This window comes from Malania oleifera, chromosome 7, assembly GCF_029873635.1.
Source record: "Malania oleifera isolate guangnan ecotype guangnan chromosome 7, ASM2987363v1, whole genome shotgun sequence".
NCBI lineage: Eukaryota > Viridiplantae > Streptophyta > Magnoliopsida > Santalales > Ximeniaceae > Malania > Malania oleifera.
The window spans coordinates 2,387,563-2,401,786 of record NC_080423.1 but is presented as its reverse complement, the minus strand read 5'-3'; the positions used below and the strand labels follow the sequence as shown (position 1 = coordinate 2,401,786).

The window sequence follows — 14,224 nt, the reverse complement described above, 5'->3', positions numbered from 1 at the left end:
GAATAAATTATTTATAATGTGTAGCCAAATGAGTATAATTATAATAAACTTTACTTTTCAAATCACCATTTCATCTGAGAAAATACACTGATATTCACATACACATAATCATATAGATATACAACACAAGCTTTTATAAGCTTTAAAATCATTTATCAAATTCAATTATTTCCAACACATGTTTACCCGTGAAGTTCCTAAGAATAGGGAAGGTTACCCGCCCATACAGGTAGCTTCCCTCTGCCCTAACATGTTATGCAGTCGGGTATGGCCACATCTCATACCCGTCAGGGCACTCACCTTACTCAGTAAGCCCTCAGGCGGAGAGTTTCACTTCGCCTTAATTATTTATATTATTAACTCACACTATTCCATTTCTCAATTTTATCATTCTTTATTTCTCAATTTCCATTCTTTCTTTCATTCCTCATTTTAGCCAATTTAATCATTCTTTCACTTTTCATTTCCACTTTACTTTCCGGCTCATAAGTATCCTCAGTATCAAATACCAACATCGCGTCTGTAACTCATGGCCACCCTAAGGATCTTTTTATACACGTCATGCTTCCCCCCATGGTCAAGGTTGTGTGGCTTGAAGGCTGGATCTAATCGCGGTTGGCTGACCCGGTTAGATCAAATATCATATCACATATCGCGTCTGTAGTATGACTGGCCGGCCTAATACCCTGATCCGGACTCAGGAGGCCCAACAACCCTACACAATGGCACAGTCGACTGTCACGCCACATGCTCTAAGAATCCGTGTGGTTGCACTAACACCACTCGCAACGGTACCGTGCTGAATATCATAACCATCCAACAAGGTTTACCACCACATACCCGCAATCATTATGCGATATTGGCATTTCATCAATTATATGCCAGTATATCACAATTCAGTTCAATATAAATATTCTTATCATTTTATGTGCACATTTCATCATCTCGTAATATCATATATCACATTTCATGTATTTTTCACATTTTCCCAAAATACTCATTTCTCATGCAAATAATTTTCACTCACAAATAAATACCATATTTCATTATTTTCCACTATCAATAATTCACAAAATCCCATTTTCTAGGTAAAACATTTCTACTCATATAATAATATCATATTACATTATTTTTCACTAATCAAATCAGTAATTTTCATTTCAATATTTTCTCAAAATTTACACATTATTATAATTTACACTCCAAAATATCACAATTTACAATTACTCAAATGCCACACAATTTATCTGATATTTATATCATAATAATTTTCAGACAAAATATCATATGCTCAATTTCACATATTCATTCAAATAATAATTCTAAAAACACTACTATAATTTATTCCCCTTACCTGGCTTACTGAGAGTCTCGCTAGAATCCAAAATTTCACGCCCTTGGCTCCCGAAATTTAACTCCTGCAATTTGTATTTTCCCCAAATTAATTAATCTATTTGTCCAAAATAATACCCATCTAGCCTTCCTTAGGCCCCATATACCTCAAATTAATATTTAAACTATTATTTAAAACCCCCACTTAATTTTCTGAATTTTGCCTGCGGGTCTCAAAATTACACCCGCGGCGCTCACTCGGGCCCTAAATTTCAGAAATTCTATTTCAGTTCTAAATGCTTAATATTTTAGCATTTCTAAATTAATGCTAACTAATTAAAAATAAGCCCCTTAATAATCGCCGCACCCCAAATTTGGGGTTTTGGCCCGATACCTCCACGAGAATTCCATCCCACTAGACTTGTAGAGAATCATCCCTAGATTCTCGTGGTAGTGTCTGTTTGTTAATTGAACTTGTATTTTGAGAGAAATTAAAGAAAAAGGAGAAAATGGCTTACCCTAGGGAATACGCCTACGCCGCTCCTACCACTGATCCGCTCCGATAGAAATAATGGTAGCGGCGAATGGAGTCCAGTGGTATTTTCAGATTTTTGATTGGTCGAAAATCTATCACCAAATCGAGGAGAGAGGGAGAGAGAATGAGAGGAGAGAGAGAGTGTTCAGAGCTGCGCTGCAGCAAGAGAAGAAAAGAAAAGAAAGAAGAAGAAAGAAAAAAAACAGGGGGGCGTGAAAGCACCTGAAGCTTCATGAAGCTGGGTGGATATATATATATATATATATATATATATATATATATATATATATAATAACTAATTAATATTAATAATAATATATTTTATTAATAAAAATAAAAATAAATTTTAATTATTTTTTTTCTTATTTATTATTATTTTTAAATCCAATTAATTAATTAATTTTTTTTTTAATCTATCCACTAATTTTCTATAACCCTTTTTGGGATTATTACAAACGGTATTTCTACAAGAAGTTCAATTGATGCAGAAGACTTTGATTGCTCTGACTTTTTTCTTCCTCCTTCCCTCTTCTAATTCTCCCTATCCAATGCGCATCCTCCATTACTATCCTATTATGAGGTGGTTCAAGGGTGGTTATTATTATGAACTCTCAAACCTTCTCTATATTACACATGTACTATAAGAAAATCATGTGTTATCAATTTCTATTTATGTGCTTGGGCATTTCAACAAATCAAAATCAAGTTATTCATCTACTCATGTTGTTAGATGTAGTCAAAGAACATAATAAATGTGTTGATATTTAAAAAATATTCTTAGTTAATTATCTACAATTTAATTATGTCAATAAATTTTTTATACAATCATGGTAATATTTTAGAAGATGCGTAATAATTTTAAGAAATATAATTATTACTAATATTATTATAAATGACAAATTATTGATATTACAACAATATAATACAAGAAAATAACATTTATATTGACACTAAGAGAGAGAGGAAAAAGTTTTTTTTTTTGTAATTTTTGTTGAATTTCTCTCGTTTTCGATTCCATTTTCAATCCTATTCGTACAAATTGTTTAAATAAGAAATAAAGTTTTTGAAAAAGAGTTTTTTACAATAAACTATCGAATAAAATTTATGAATGATTACTAAATTTTTTTAGCATTTAAAAATCAAATAATATTTTGTCAATAGTAAGAAATGATTATTACACATTTAGATAATATACATATATATATATATATATATATATATATATATATATATATTATTGGGGTATAAAATTTTAACGGTTTTTTTCAAGTAAAATGTCCAATTCAAATAAACGCTCGCTCTTCAAAGGGCGGAGGACCGGGAGATGAGCGTACACCACTACCGGCGCACATTAGATATGTGAGCATTTAATTTGGAGTTCTTGAGGCGAGCGGCGAGAGCGCGAGCATCGCAGTGGAGCAAGCAAAGAAGCATTTATGGGTTCAAAGGAGAGTTGCAGATGCGAACTCCGAACTGCAATCCGTCAGCTAAGCGATCGATGCCTCTACTCTGCCTCCAAATGGTACTTACCAAAACCCTACTTCTCCCTCCTTCTCCCTCTGTCCACTCAAATTTCAAAAATTGCATCTTGAACAGCTGATGTTAACCGCATCAGTTTGTCGGATTTGTAGCCGTTTGATTTGGTCTCTGATTGATTTTGTTTTCGATTTATGCTTTGATTTTGGTTCGATTGTTGTTTGCAGGGCAGCAGAGCAGCTAGTTGGAATCGAACAAGACCCGACGAAGTTCACGCCTGCCAACACTAGATTCCAGCGGGGAAGCTCCAGCATTCGCCGCAGGTTTCGCCCGGCCGACGTCGTTTCGACGCCGACTGCTGGTGTGTCTTGCGCCTCCCCTCCTTTGCCGGAGGAAGATGACGCCGTTGACAATGACTTCTACCTTCTCGCCAAGTCTTACTTCGATTGCCGGGAATACCGGAGAGCTGCTCACGCGCTTCGTGACCAGACTAGCAAGCATGCTGTGTTCTTGCGCTGCTATGCGCTTTATTTGGTTTGTCGCAACCTCAACTTTCACTGCATTATGGATTTCCATGTTGTGTCTGCTCGTCTCGATTATGCTATGACATGCATAGATGTGTTGGGAAGTACATTTTATTTTCTCTTTGGAATGTTTCTCTTTGGAGTGCTGGCTCTTGCAGAAGAGTAGAGCAGTGTAGTTGTCTTCTCACAAGAGTTGAATGACCCTGATTTGGTGGATTCAAGTGGATTTTGGGGTTATTGAGTCATCATTGCTGAGGAGAACTGTCATCAATAGTGAATGAAGTTGGCATGATTCTTTAGAATTTGATTTTTTCCCCCCTTCAAAAAAAAAAAAAAAAAATGAGAAGAAATGTTTCTGTTGTTTGATGAACTGGCTCCCCCCCCCCCCCCCCCCAATCATCCCCTTCTCTTCTGAAGTTATTATCAGAATATTGAAGATTATATTTTCATTTCAGTTGGTATTTGTGATGGTTGGTTGAGTCAGTTATGAACTAACTCAAGTAGCTAAGGGAGAAGACATCTCCTGAGACATTTCAAGAAGAAGCATACCTCCCCCTAGCACTCAACAAAGGACATTGACCTCTCCTGATATTCATTGTCTAGAACCATGGTTTCTTTAATTTTTTTAGCTCCCATATCTCTTTGTTGTACATGAACCTGTTGTCTATTTTGGCATTTGGTTGTCGTCGTAGATTTTTCAACTTGAACCTCTCTCTTCCTTCCATCCTTTTTATGGGTATATGGTCATTACTAAGTTTTCATTACACAACCACATTTTAGTTGATTTTACTACGCAGTTTTTGCAGTTCATCCCATATTTTTTTGGGATGCTTTTTGGGATTTGGTAGCTCAGATGATTCATGCTAATCCTTGAAATTTTTTGTTTGCGTCCTAGTTATGTGCAAAAATTCCAGTCAGTGATAGCCCCCACTTTTCAAAACCCTCCAGCTATCCCACCAACTGGTAGCTTCTTGTTTGTGCCCTTGCCATTGTTAAGCTTCACAAGTTAGGGTAGATGACATACTTATACCTTTTAAGTTTAATGTTTTCTGAAGCTACGTTATGTATGGCCTGGGCATAAGCCCTAGTTGCCGAGCATAGTTTGTCTATGACTGAACAAGTACGATACTATCAACCTCCACAATCTCAAAGTCACTCAACTTTGCACTGGAAGGGGAGAAGGGAATTGAATATTCAAAGTCAATCTCTACTGATTTACCAATTAGGTTGACTTGGGTGAATTAACCAACTGTTTAGTTAGCCAATTCCTACTATTTGGAGTTTTGTTGGGAGATTATTGGAGTAGATGGCAAACCAGCTGCTAGGAAAAACTGAGCTATCATGTTATATTGTTATCCTTGCATGTAAGTCGGCAAAATATGTAGTTGTCTTCTGGAATGTAACAAACCTATTCTGTTTTTCCTCTTGTATTTCTTGTGTTGAGATTTCATTATTGGCCCTTAATTTTACTCGACAAAGTGATGGGAAAAGAGGAACTATAAATATTACATCAACCTATATACCTGCATTTTTTCTATGAACTCCTCTGTATCAACAGTGGTACATCCAATTATTTTGGAAATCAGTCAGCATTAATGATTGATTTTCCGGGCACGTGGGAGGTTGCAAATATTGTGAAATTCCAATACCAACTGTAGGAGAGTTTGTAATTGTTCAAATGTTATGCTGACAATACATGATATTGTAGCTTGAAAGGTACTTTGATGCGGGTGGTATGACAATTTAATTGATTAGATTCAGCATTATGGTTCTATGATATGATCATATGAGTACCTGTAAGTTTTTATTCAATTGTTTTCATTGTATACATTCATGAAGGCTGGGGAAAAGCGTAGAGAAGAAGAAATGATAGAACTTGAAGGACCCTTGGGTAAGAGTGATGCTGTGAACCAGGAACTAGTCTCTCTTGAGAGGGAGTTGTCAACACTCCACAAAAATGGCACTATTGATCCCTTTGGACTGTACTTGTATGGTCTTGTGCTCAAAGAGAAGGGCAGTGAGAATCTTGCCCGTGCAGTCCTTGTGGAATCTGTGAATAGCTACCCTTGGAACTGGAGTGCCTGGTCAGAGCTGCAGTCCTTATGTACTACAAGTGACACCTTGAACAGCCTTACTCTCAACAATCATTGGATGAAAGACTTCTTTCTTGCCGCTGCTTACCAAGAACTCAGGATGCACAATGAATCTTTGTCAAAATATGAATATCTGCAAGGGATTTTTAGTTTCAGCAACTTCATCCAGGCTCAAATTGCAAAAGCCCGATACAGTCTAAGACAATTTGAGCAAGTAGAAATGATTTTTGATGAAATTCTAAGAAATGATCCATATCGAGTTGAGGACACAGATATGTACTCAAACGTGCTCTATGCGAAAGAGTGTTTCTCTGCCCTTAGTTATCTAGCACACAGGGTATTTCTGACTGATAAATACCGGCCAGAATCATGTTGCATTATAGGGAATTATTACAGTTTAAAGGGGCAGCATGAGAAGTCAGTCATGTATTTTAGGAGGGCACTGAAGTTAAACAAAAATTATTTATCTGCTTGGACATTAATGGGTCATGAGTATGTTGAGATGAAGAACACCCCAGCCGCTATTGATGCCTATCGGCGAGCTGTAGATATAAATCCATGTGATTATAGAGCTTGGTATGGGTTAGGACAAGCATATGAGATGATGAGTATGCCTTTTTATGCTCTTCATTATTTTCGGAAAGCAGAATATTTGCAGCCAAATGATTCTCGGTTGTGGATTGCCATGGCTCAGTGTTACCAGACTGATCAGCTTCACATGCTCGAGGAGGCTATCAAGTGTTACAAAAGGGCTGTGAACTCTAATGACAGTGAAGCAATCGCTTTGCATCAGTTGGCAAAGCTGCATAGTGAGCTTGAGCGCCCTGAAGAGGCAGCATTTTACTACAAAAAAGATTTAGAGAGAATGGAATCTGAAGAGAGGGAAGGGCCGAATATGGTTGAAGCTCTGCTTTTTCTTGCTACATATTGCAAAGGCCAGAAGAGATTTGAAGAATCGGAAGTGTATTGTACCCGTCTTCTAGATTATACTGGCCCAGTAAGTTGCATTATGTTCTTCTATGTTCCTTTTGATAATGATTAATTAAATACCCATTTGACAAATGAATGCACAAACTTCTTTCAGATAGTTTTTATTGACTTCTACTTATTTGGCAATGATTACAGGAGAAGGAAACAGCTAAGAATTTACTTCGAGCAATGAGAATAGCAGAGTCTGGTTTTCCTTCAATGGATGTTGAGCATTTTCCGCCCTAAATTTCCCATTCTTGCTGAAGAGCTGTTGTAACTTTGAAACCGGTCTGCCTTTCCCCAGTTTCTGCCTTTGGAAAGGGAACGAATGACATAAAATTTGGGCAGATCAAATTTTAAGAGTCAACATATCCTATACTATTCCAGTGTGGAGGATATCGGTGCATTTTGTCAATATAATGAGTTATATTGTTTTATCAAGAATTGGCAGAAAATTTAGTTTCAGTCTGATAATCTTGTTTCTTAGCTTGAGAACTGTATATTTTCTGTTTCTGTTTCATTTTTGTTTTTTTTTTTTTTTTTCCAGCATGAATTTTCAGTTGCTTTGTTATGTTTGCAGCATGTACACAAGCCATGAAGGTGCTAGTGTTAAAGATGGCTCTCAATGAATCACAACAGAAAGTGGGCTGGGCTAGTCAAGCAGTGCTTGATTTTTACACTGTTAATTTTTCACCTGTTTGTTTCTTGTTTTTTTTTTTTTGGGTCCCTTCCATTCTTTTCCTCACTTGGTCTTCAAAATGACCATGTTTATAGTATTTACCTAGTTGTGGGCAAGCATTCCACAACCCTTAATTTTTAATTTTAGGTAGATGGAGAATTGAGATAAGGAGAAGTTGGGAGTAGTTCTTCAATAAATATAAATTTACTAGTTATCAATTATTTGGTAATTGTATTTCTTTTTGAACTTGTAGAAGGGCATTTTGGGAAAAATGTGGGAAAAAATTTTCAGCCTGAAAATTGCCCCTTCCTAATAGTAGGGACCAAAAAGAAAGCTAGTAGCAATTTTAGTCATTGAAATTTTCACTTACATTTTATTCAATTTATTCATTTAATCTTAATTGATGCAAGTCTCGGGTTGAAGTTTGGAAATTGCTTCAATACCTTTCATTTTATTCACACAACATAATATTCATTTATTAATTTAATTAATATGCAGTAGGTCTTTGTTGCGATCTATATTTGCCACTTAAAGGTCTAAAGATTCCATTTCACTCTTAGTACTCTTCACATGTGAGAATATTTTCAACTATTAAGTTCATTTAGCGATCTCTAGTTACTAAAAATTTGTAAGATTTTCCATTTTTTTGTTTTTCAATTTCTTTGTTAGTGGTTGTTGTTATAAAGTTTGATTTTATTAAACTATTTATACATTAATGTAATTGTTCAACTTGCAAAAAATGAAAGAGAAATCACCGAAAGAGATAGTATTCACTGAGAATATTAGAGAGAAATTTTGTGACTAAGTGACAAGCAATTCATCAAATTCTAATAATAAGTCTCAAGTTCCACTATCTTGTAAAGAATAATGACTCAAAAAACTCAATAATATTGTTATTTTACTTTTAAAAGCTATAACAAACAAACGAGTCTCAATCCAAAACCTCAAACTCTTTATGAACCTAAGTTTATATTTATTTTATTCTCTTAGCCCTTCCCTTGTAGTTGCCTTTGAGGCCTCTAGATCCCACAAGATTAGAGCATAATGATTGTATCATGGACCACTCGAGCTCAAACAAGTATTGCCTTGTATCTTTGTTCGTTTCAACAACTTTATGTGTCCTTCTTTTGGCCAAATGTACGATAGTCAAAGTCTTGTTTTTATGACTATTACCCTCAAGATGTGTAGCAAATTTGTTCTTGCAACATTGAGAATCCCCCTTAGGTATTAGTAATTCCCAATTGATTAGTCCCATTGGAATTCCTATATTGGTTGGTGCAATGGATAAATTGCAAGGCAACTTCGACAGCTAGAACTGTGGTGTATGTAGAGATTTTTCAAGTTTCCTTCTCCTCTCTAAACATTTGACCCTCTAAAATTTAATCTATTTGCCATTTTACCATCCTTTTTTGCATAGCTATCGTGAACGATTTTGCTTTAATGAAGGCTTCCATTCCATTTCTATTGCAACCATTATGTGCCTAACCTCTCTACAAGACATAATTTCATGCCCTAATCTCATGTCAAAGGATCCTTTCTTCAATATGTCTCCCTACAATTTGGTTTACACCATCTTTCTTAACCATAAAATGGTAAAAGTTAGATATTTTATGTTTCAAAATGGGACTACTGTGCATTCCCTTGGAGATGGTTCTACAAATTTGTGTTTTGTACAACATTGAAGAGATTAGTAAACTTCTATTACTCATCTTAGCTATCAAACTCATTTACCTCCTTTGCTTTATAGTAATCTATATTTTTTTTATTCCTAAGGAGGGCTCCATTTCTTCTTTTTCTTTTTTTCATTAGTGGAACCTTCTAGCTTCTTCAAACAATGGCATACTTTTCATTTTCCTTGTTTTGGCACCTTTTAAGGGCATGTCCCGTCCATGCAACCTTAATGTTGTGTTGTCCAATTCTTTAAGACCACTTGTTTTGAAGTCCAGCTATGCTCCCTTGTTTGAGTAGTGGTTCACATCCTTCTCTTCACATGGCTAGTTTGGATGTTATGCCTTTTTCTATTCTTTCAATTGGTAATCACAAATTTTTGGACTTCACTTAAAATGCACAAAAGAGGTCAATGATTCAACTCTCTGCCTTCATAAGCATATTTCTTATTGCTTAAGACCTTATAACTGTGAGGCATAAAGCCTTATGCCCTAACTTTGTTTGCCACCCTCAGTTGCTTTGGATGAAGCTTGTTCTAGCTGCTTTTCTATGAAGGCTATATAGTGGAGGTCATTGCTAACAAGGATGCATGCTAAGATGTGTAAATTTTGGTTGGTTTCTTTTCTTTTTTTAAAAAAATGTTCCCAAGCGACTCATTTTTAGAATTAGTAGGAGACTTTCATGGTTCCCAACAATAAATTAGACGTATCAAACTAGGCCTTTGACCATGTAGTTCTTCTTTTTGTTCTTGGTTTATGGAACCTCCATTGTCTTCTTCAAGATGATTCCTTTTAAAAGAGAAAACATTATAGCTATATGTAAAATTTTGTTCGCTATCTTTTGAATTGTTCTTTCTTGTTTGTAAGCTAACTTCTTGTTTAAATGTGTAGTTCTCGATTGTGCTATGATGCCTTGAGGTGTTCATTTGGTGGCAATTGCCTCAATTCCTACATTGGCACTTGATTTTAAGTCAAAAATATGGGTATGCAATTGGTTGATTCGACTAAATAATTTGTAAGCCTAAAATTTTTTGCGTATCGCAAAGGAAAATTGAACCAATTGAACTTTGTATGTTTGATTGAAATCAAACCAAATGACTTCGCCTGTTTAACACCTTTAAAAATCTAACCAACCAAATTGATGGCAATACCCTAAAGCCCCAAAATTATTCTCATCTAATTCCTTTTTACTATGAAGCATACTCCAATGATAATTTAGACTTGACCACCTCCAAACTCTTTATTGGTGCACTTTTATTCAAAACCATTGCATTACTAGGCATTAGTTATGACATTCTTAAAAAGTTTTCAAACCTTTGTAGATGCACTTTATGGGTGATCTTTAGGCTTTTAGCCTGGTATTCTTAGGGGATTGATTAGGGGTTTGAATCTAAATCTCAAGCCACAAGAACTCGTGAAAAAGAATGCATTAAAATACTTCTAAGGCCTTGAGCAACTGCAATGTAAATTAAGACCAAAAAAAATGCAAAATCTAAACAGTGGCATATAGTGGAGCACGTAATGATTCTGCTTTGCAACATTAGAAAATAAGAGTCACTCTGTTAAACCTTCACAAGCACATACAGTTCAACATTAGAAAATTAGAATCAAACCATGGTGATGTAGGGACGGGAATGATCGATCTAGTCCTACAGTTCAACCTTCACAAGCACATACACTCAATACACTTTAAATTAAGAACTCAATCAATTAAACATAAACGCAATAAAATCAAGATTTATTTCACGTGTCATTGGATTTTTAAACGATGTATGATGTTGTTCAGAAATAAGTCCCAAGAGTTCATTCACAAAGGAATCAAGTTATATGCAATAAAGATGATATTCAAAATTTCAAGAATTTAAGATCTATAGTTAGTAAGCAATATTCCCACAATTGATTTTAAACTAACAAGTATCAATATTGCAATCTATGGATTCAAAGGGCTTACCAAATATGGAATTTCATATTTCCATCAGAAGCTTATAATATAAAATAAGGGTTCAAATAAGTGCTGAGATTACTAAGAGAGTTGTTTGGATGATTTTAACGCTTTTCAACATAAGTACTCCACGCCTTAAGTTCTTCGTAGAAGCTTTGAAATACCAACGAATGCAGTAATGCAATAGAGTGATGGTGGCCGTGTGGGGATATGAGGGTGCTGGTCGTGTGGGTGTATATGGGTGGAGGTCGTGTGGGGTAAGAGGGAGGTGATGGAGATGGAGTTGCTGGATAGATAGTGGTCTCTCACCACCTGATCTCCGGAGAGAACGCGTAGCCTCATACTACACAATCGAAACGATTGGACAAAGCTAACAAGCTTCAACAAAGGAAATTTCTTCAATATTCAATATATTGAAACTCTGGTTCTTTCTTGCAATGATTCGAGACATATATAGACTTAGCAAGGGAAAGGGGAAGACAAAGCATTAACTAGCAAGCTAGCTTGGGGGACAAGACTTTAATTAGCTAACACTCCCCATACAAGCATGGGAAACAAGCTAATAAATATGACACCTTATAAGACACATTAACTACTACACAACTTACAAGACTCTTACAAGTTACTAAACACACACACACTTGCAAGCTTGGCTGTCTTGTAATATTACACATTAAATAAAATTCAAAGAAAGGCTCAATCCGTGTGTGGCCCATGGAGCCGTGTGGGGCCCACATGGGTCTTCTTATTTCAGTACTTCACTCGGGGTCTTCTCATACCGAAAGTCTTCAAGTACCTAATATTCTTGAAATAATATATCCAAGCACAATATAAATCTGTACAAATAACAAAGTCTTCCAAAACAGGTCTTCCATCCAAATAATTGGATGGTCTTCAAGTATGATTTTCCATTAATCTCATGTGTTCCTATAAAATAGATTTAATGATGGTGGACATCTGGAGGTCATCCACGTGTTACCATGTTAATAAAGGAGTGGACATCGGGAGGTCGTCCACGTGTCACCAAATCAACAAAAGAAAGGGGTATGGCATGTTGATCCCCATCATCTCTCCCAAGCCCAAAAGAATTCTTCTTCAAAGAATTAAAAGTGGTGTACAAGGAATACAACTTCGGGTTAAGACGAAGGAGGTCTTCTGTAAAATTCGAGCTCCTCTCGGGAAGTGGCTTACCTCTCCACTTAACCAAGAACTTTCGGTATGATCCTACTTGTGTGAACTTTGGCTTGTCATCCAAGATTGCATCAAGGTTCTTAGGCATGGGTAAGGGTAGAGACAAAGGAAATTTTGATTTTTCAGGTTCAAAAGGAGTGGGAAATGGAGTGGGGTCACCTGCAAGGTTAGAATTTGAAGGTTCTACAAAAGAAGATGCTACAAGAAATGGGGTTAGATTTTCAACATTAAAAACATTGCTTATGCTAAAATCAACAGGAATATTAAGCCTGTAAGCATTAAAACCAGTTTTCTTTAAGATTTTGAAATGATCCATCTTGTTAGCATGTAACTTCCTCACCTTTCCAACAGGAATCTATTTAGGACGAATACGGACTACAACCATATCACTCTTTGAAAATTATTTCAACATGCAATGTATATTAGCACGAGATTTATAATGTTCAATATTCAAATTAACCTTCATTCTTATTTTAGAGTGTAGATTGTGTATATGCTTTGCAAAAGCATAAGTTGGCTCACTCAATTTGAACTTAAGTGGTGGTGGAATAAGATCTACATGTTTTCTAGGACTATATCCGGTGACAATTTGAAATGGGCTAAGGTATGTGGTCTTTTTCACTAAACTACTGAATGCAAAATTGGCCATAGGAAGGCATAAATCCCAAGCTAGGATATTCTCAACTACCTTACATCTCAGTAGGTCCCTAAGGCTCCTATTCACTACTTCAACTTGCCAATCAATCTGCAGATGATAGGCACTAACATATGAGCCTAACATAGTCCACAAGGCTTTCAAGAAGTATCCTATGAGTTGTACATCTCTATTGGAAACAATGGTTATGAGAAGTCTATTCTCGATGACAATCTTGTTGGTTGCTCTATTATCAATGCATGTGCTCAAAGTGTTATCTTCCTTGGGATTAGGGAAAGTAGGGTAGGCAAGTGGACCAAAACTCTTCTAAATAAAGTCATATTCTCTTAGTTCATTCTCTTGTTTCGTCAACTCATCATGTCCTATCTGGTTAACTCTATGATGTAGTAAATAAGGCAAAGAAGAATAAAAAACAAGGTCATTGGCATGTTGATTGTCTCTCATGGGAGATGACTCACTAGGTGGCTTAGAGATGACATCCTTAAACTCAGAAGGTAAGGATGATACGTCCAATGGTGTTTCTTTCTCATGAAGGGGTATTTCAATCTCCTTAGTAACAACCTCCAACACTACCTATGTATCTTGACTTTTCTGCTCACACAACTTTTTACTTATGATATTCAAGGATTTCCCACTAGTTTCTTTCTTTTCTTTCTTATTTTTCTCATCATCTTCCCTATCAAGCACCAAGTTTATGGTGGGACATTTTTTTGGAAAAGTGTCTTTGTTTATGGCACTTGAAGTACACTACATTGTCAGAACTTTGGTGAAAGGATCCAGTTATGGGTGCTTTTCTTTTTTCCATAGGTTGTTGGACTATGGGATTGCTCCCTTGGAAGGCGACTTGACCTGATTGCACTGGTCGAGACTTGTTATAGCTCTGTACCCTTTGAGAGTGTGGCTCATTTGAATGGGGGCTAAACCGTTTTACTAGAGGCCCTTTATTCATTTGCTCAAAATCATGAGCTAGATTATAGGCTTGTTCAAGGGACTCAATGTGATGGGGAAACAATTCTCTCCTTAGTTCAAACTTTAATCCTATGCGAAATCGGGAGATCTATTGGCTAACAGTCTCATAGACACCACATTTTATAAACAACTCATCGAATTGACTCATGTATTCTGAAACAGTCATGTTACCCTGGCGAAGTTGTAAAGTTG

General features: G+C 36.1%; 1 protein-coding gene across 1 annotated transcript; it reads left to right on the top strand.

Moving 5' to 3' along the window:
- The first annotated feature begins 3,143 nt into the window (after positions 1-3,143).
- Positions 3,144-7,414, top strand: LOC131160298 (anaphase-promoting complex subunit 8). Its single transcript, XM_058115793.1, has 4 exons — positions 3,144-3,389; positions 3,571-3,877; positions 5,707-6,957; positions 7,086-7,414. The coding sequence occupies exons 1-4, from the start codon at positions 3,304-3,306 to the stop codon at positions 7,173-7,175; spliced, it is 1,734 nt and encodes a 577-aa protein (XP_057971776.1). The 5' UTR covers positions 3,144-3,303; the 3' UTR covers positions 7,176-7,414.
- The last annotated feature ends 6,810 nt before the right edge of the window (positions 7,415-14,224 follow it).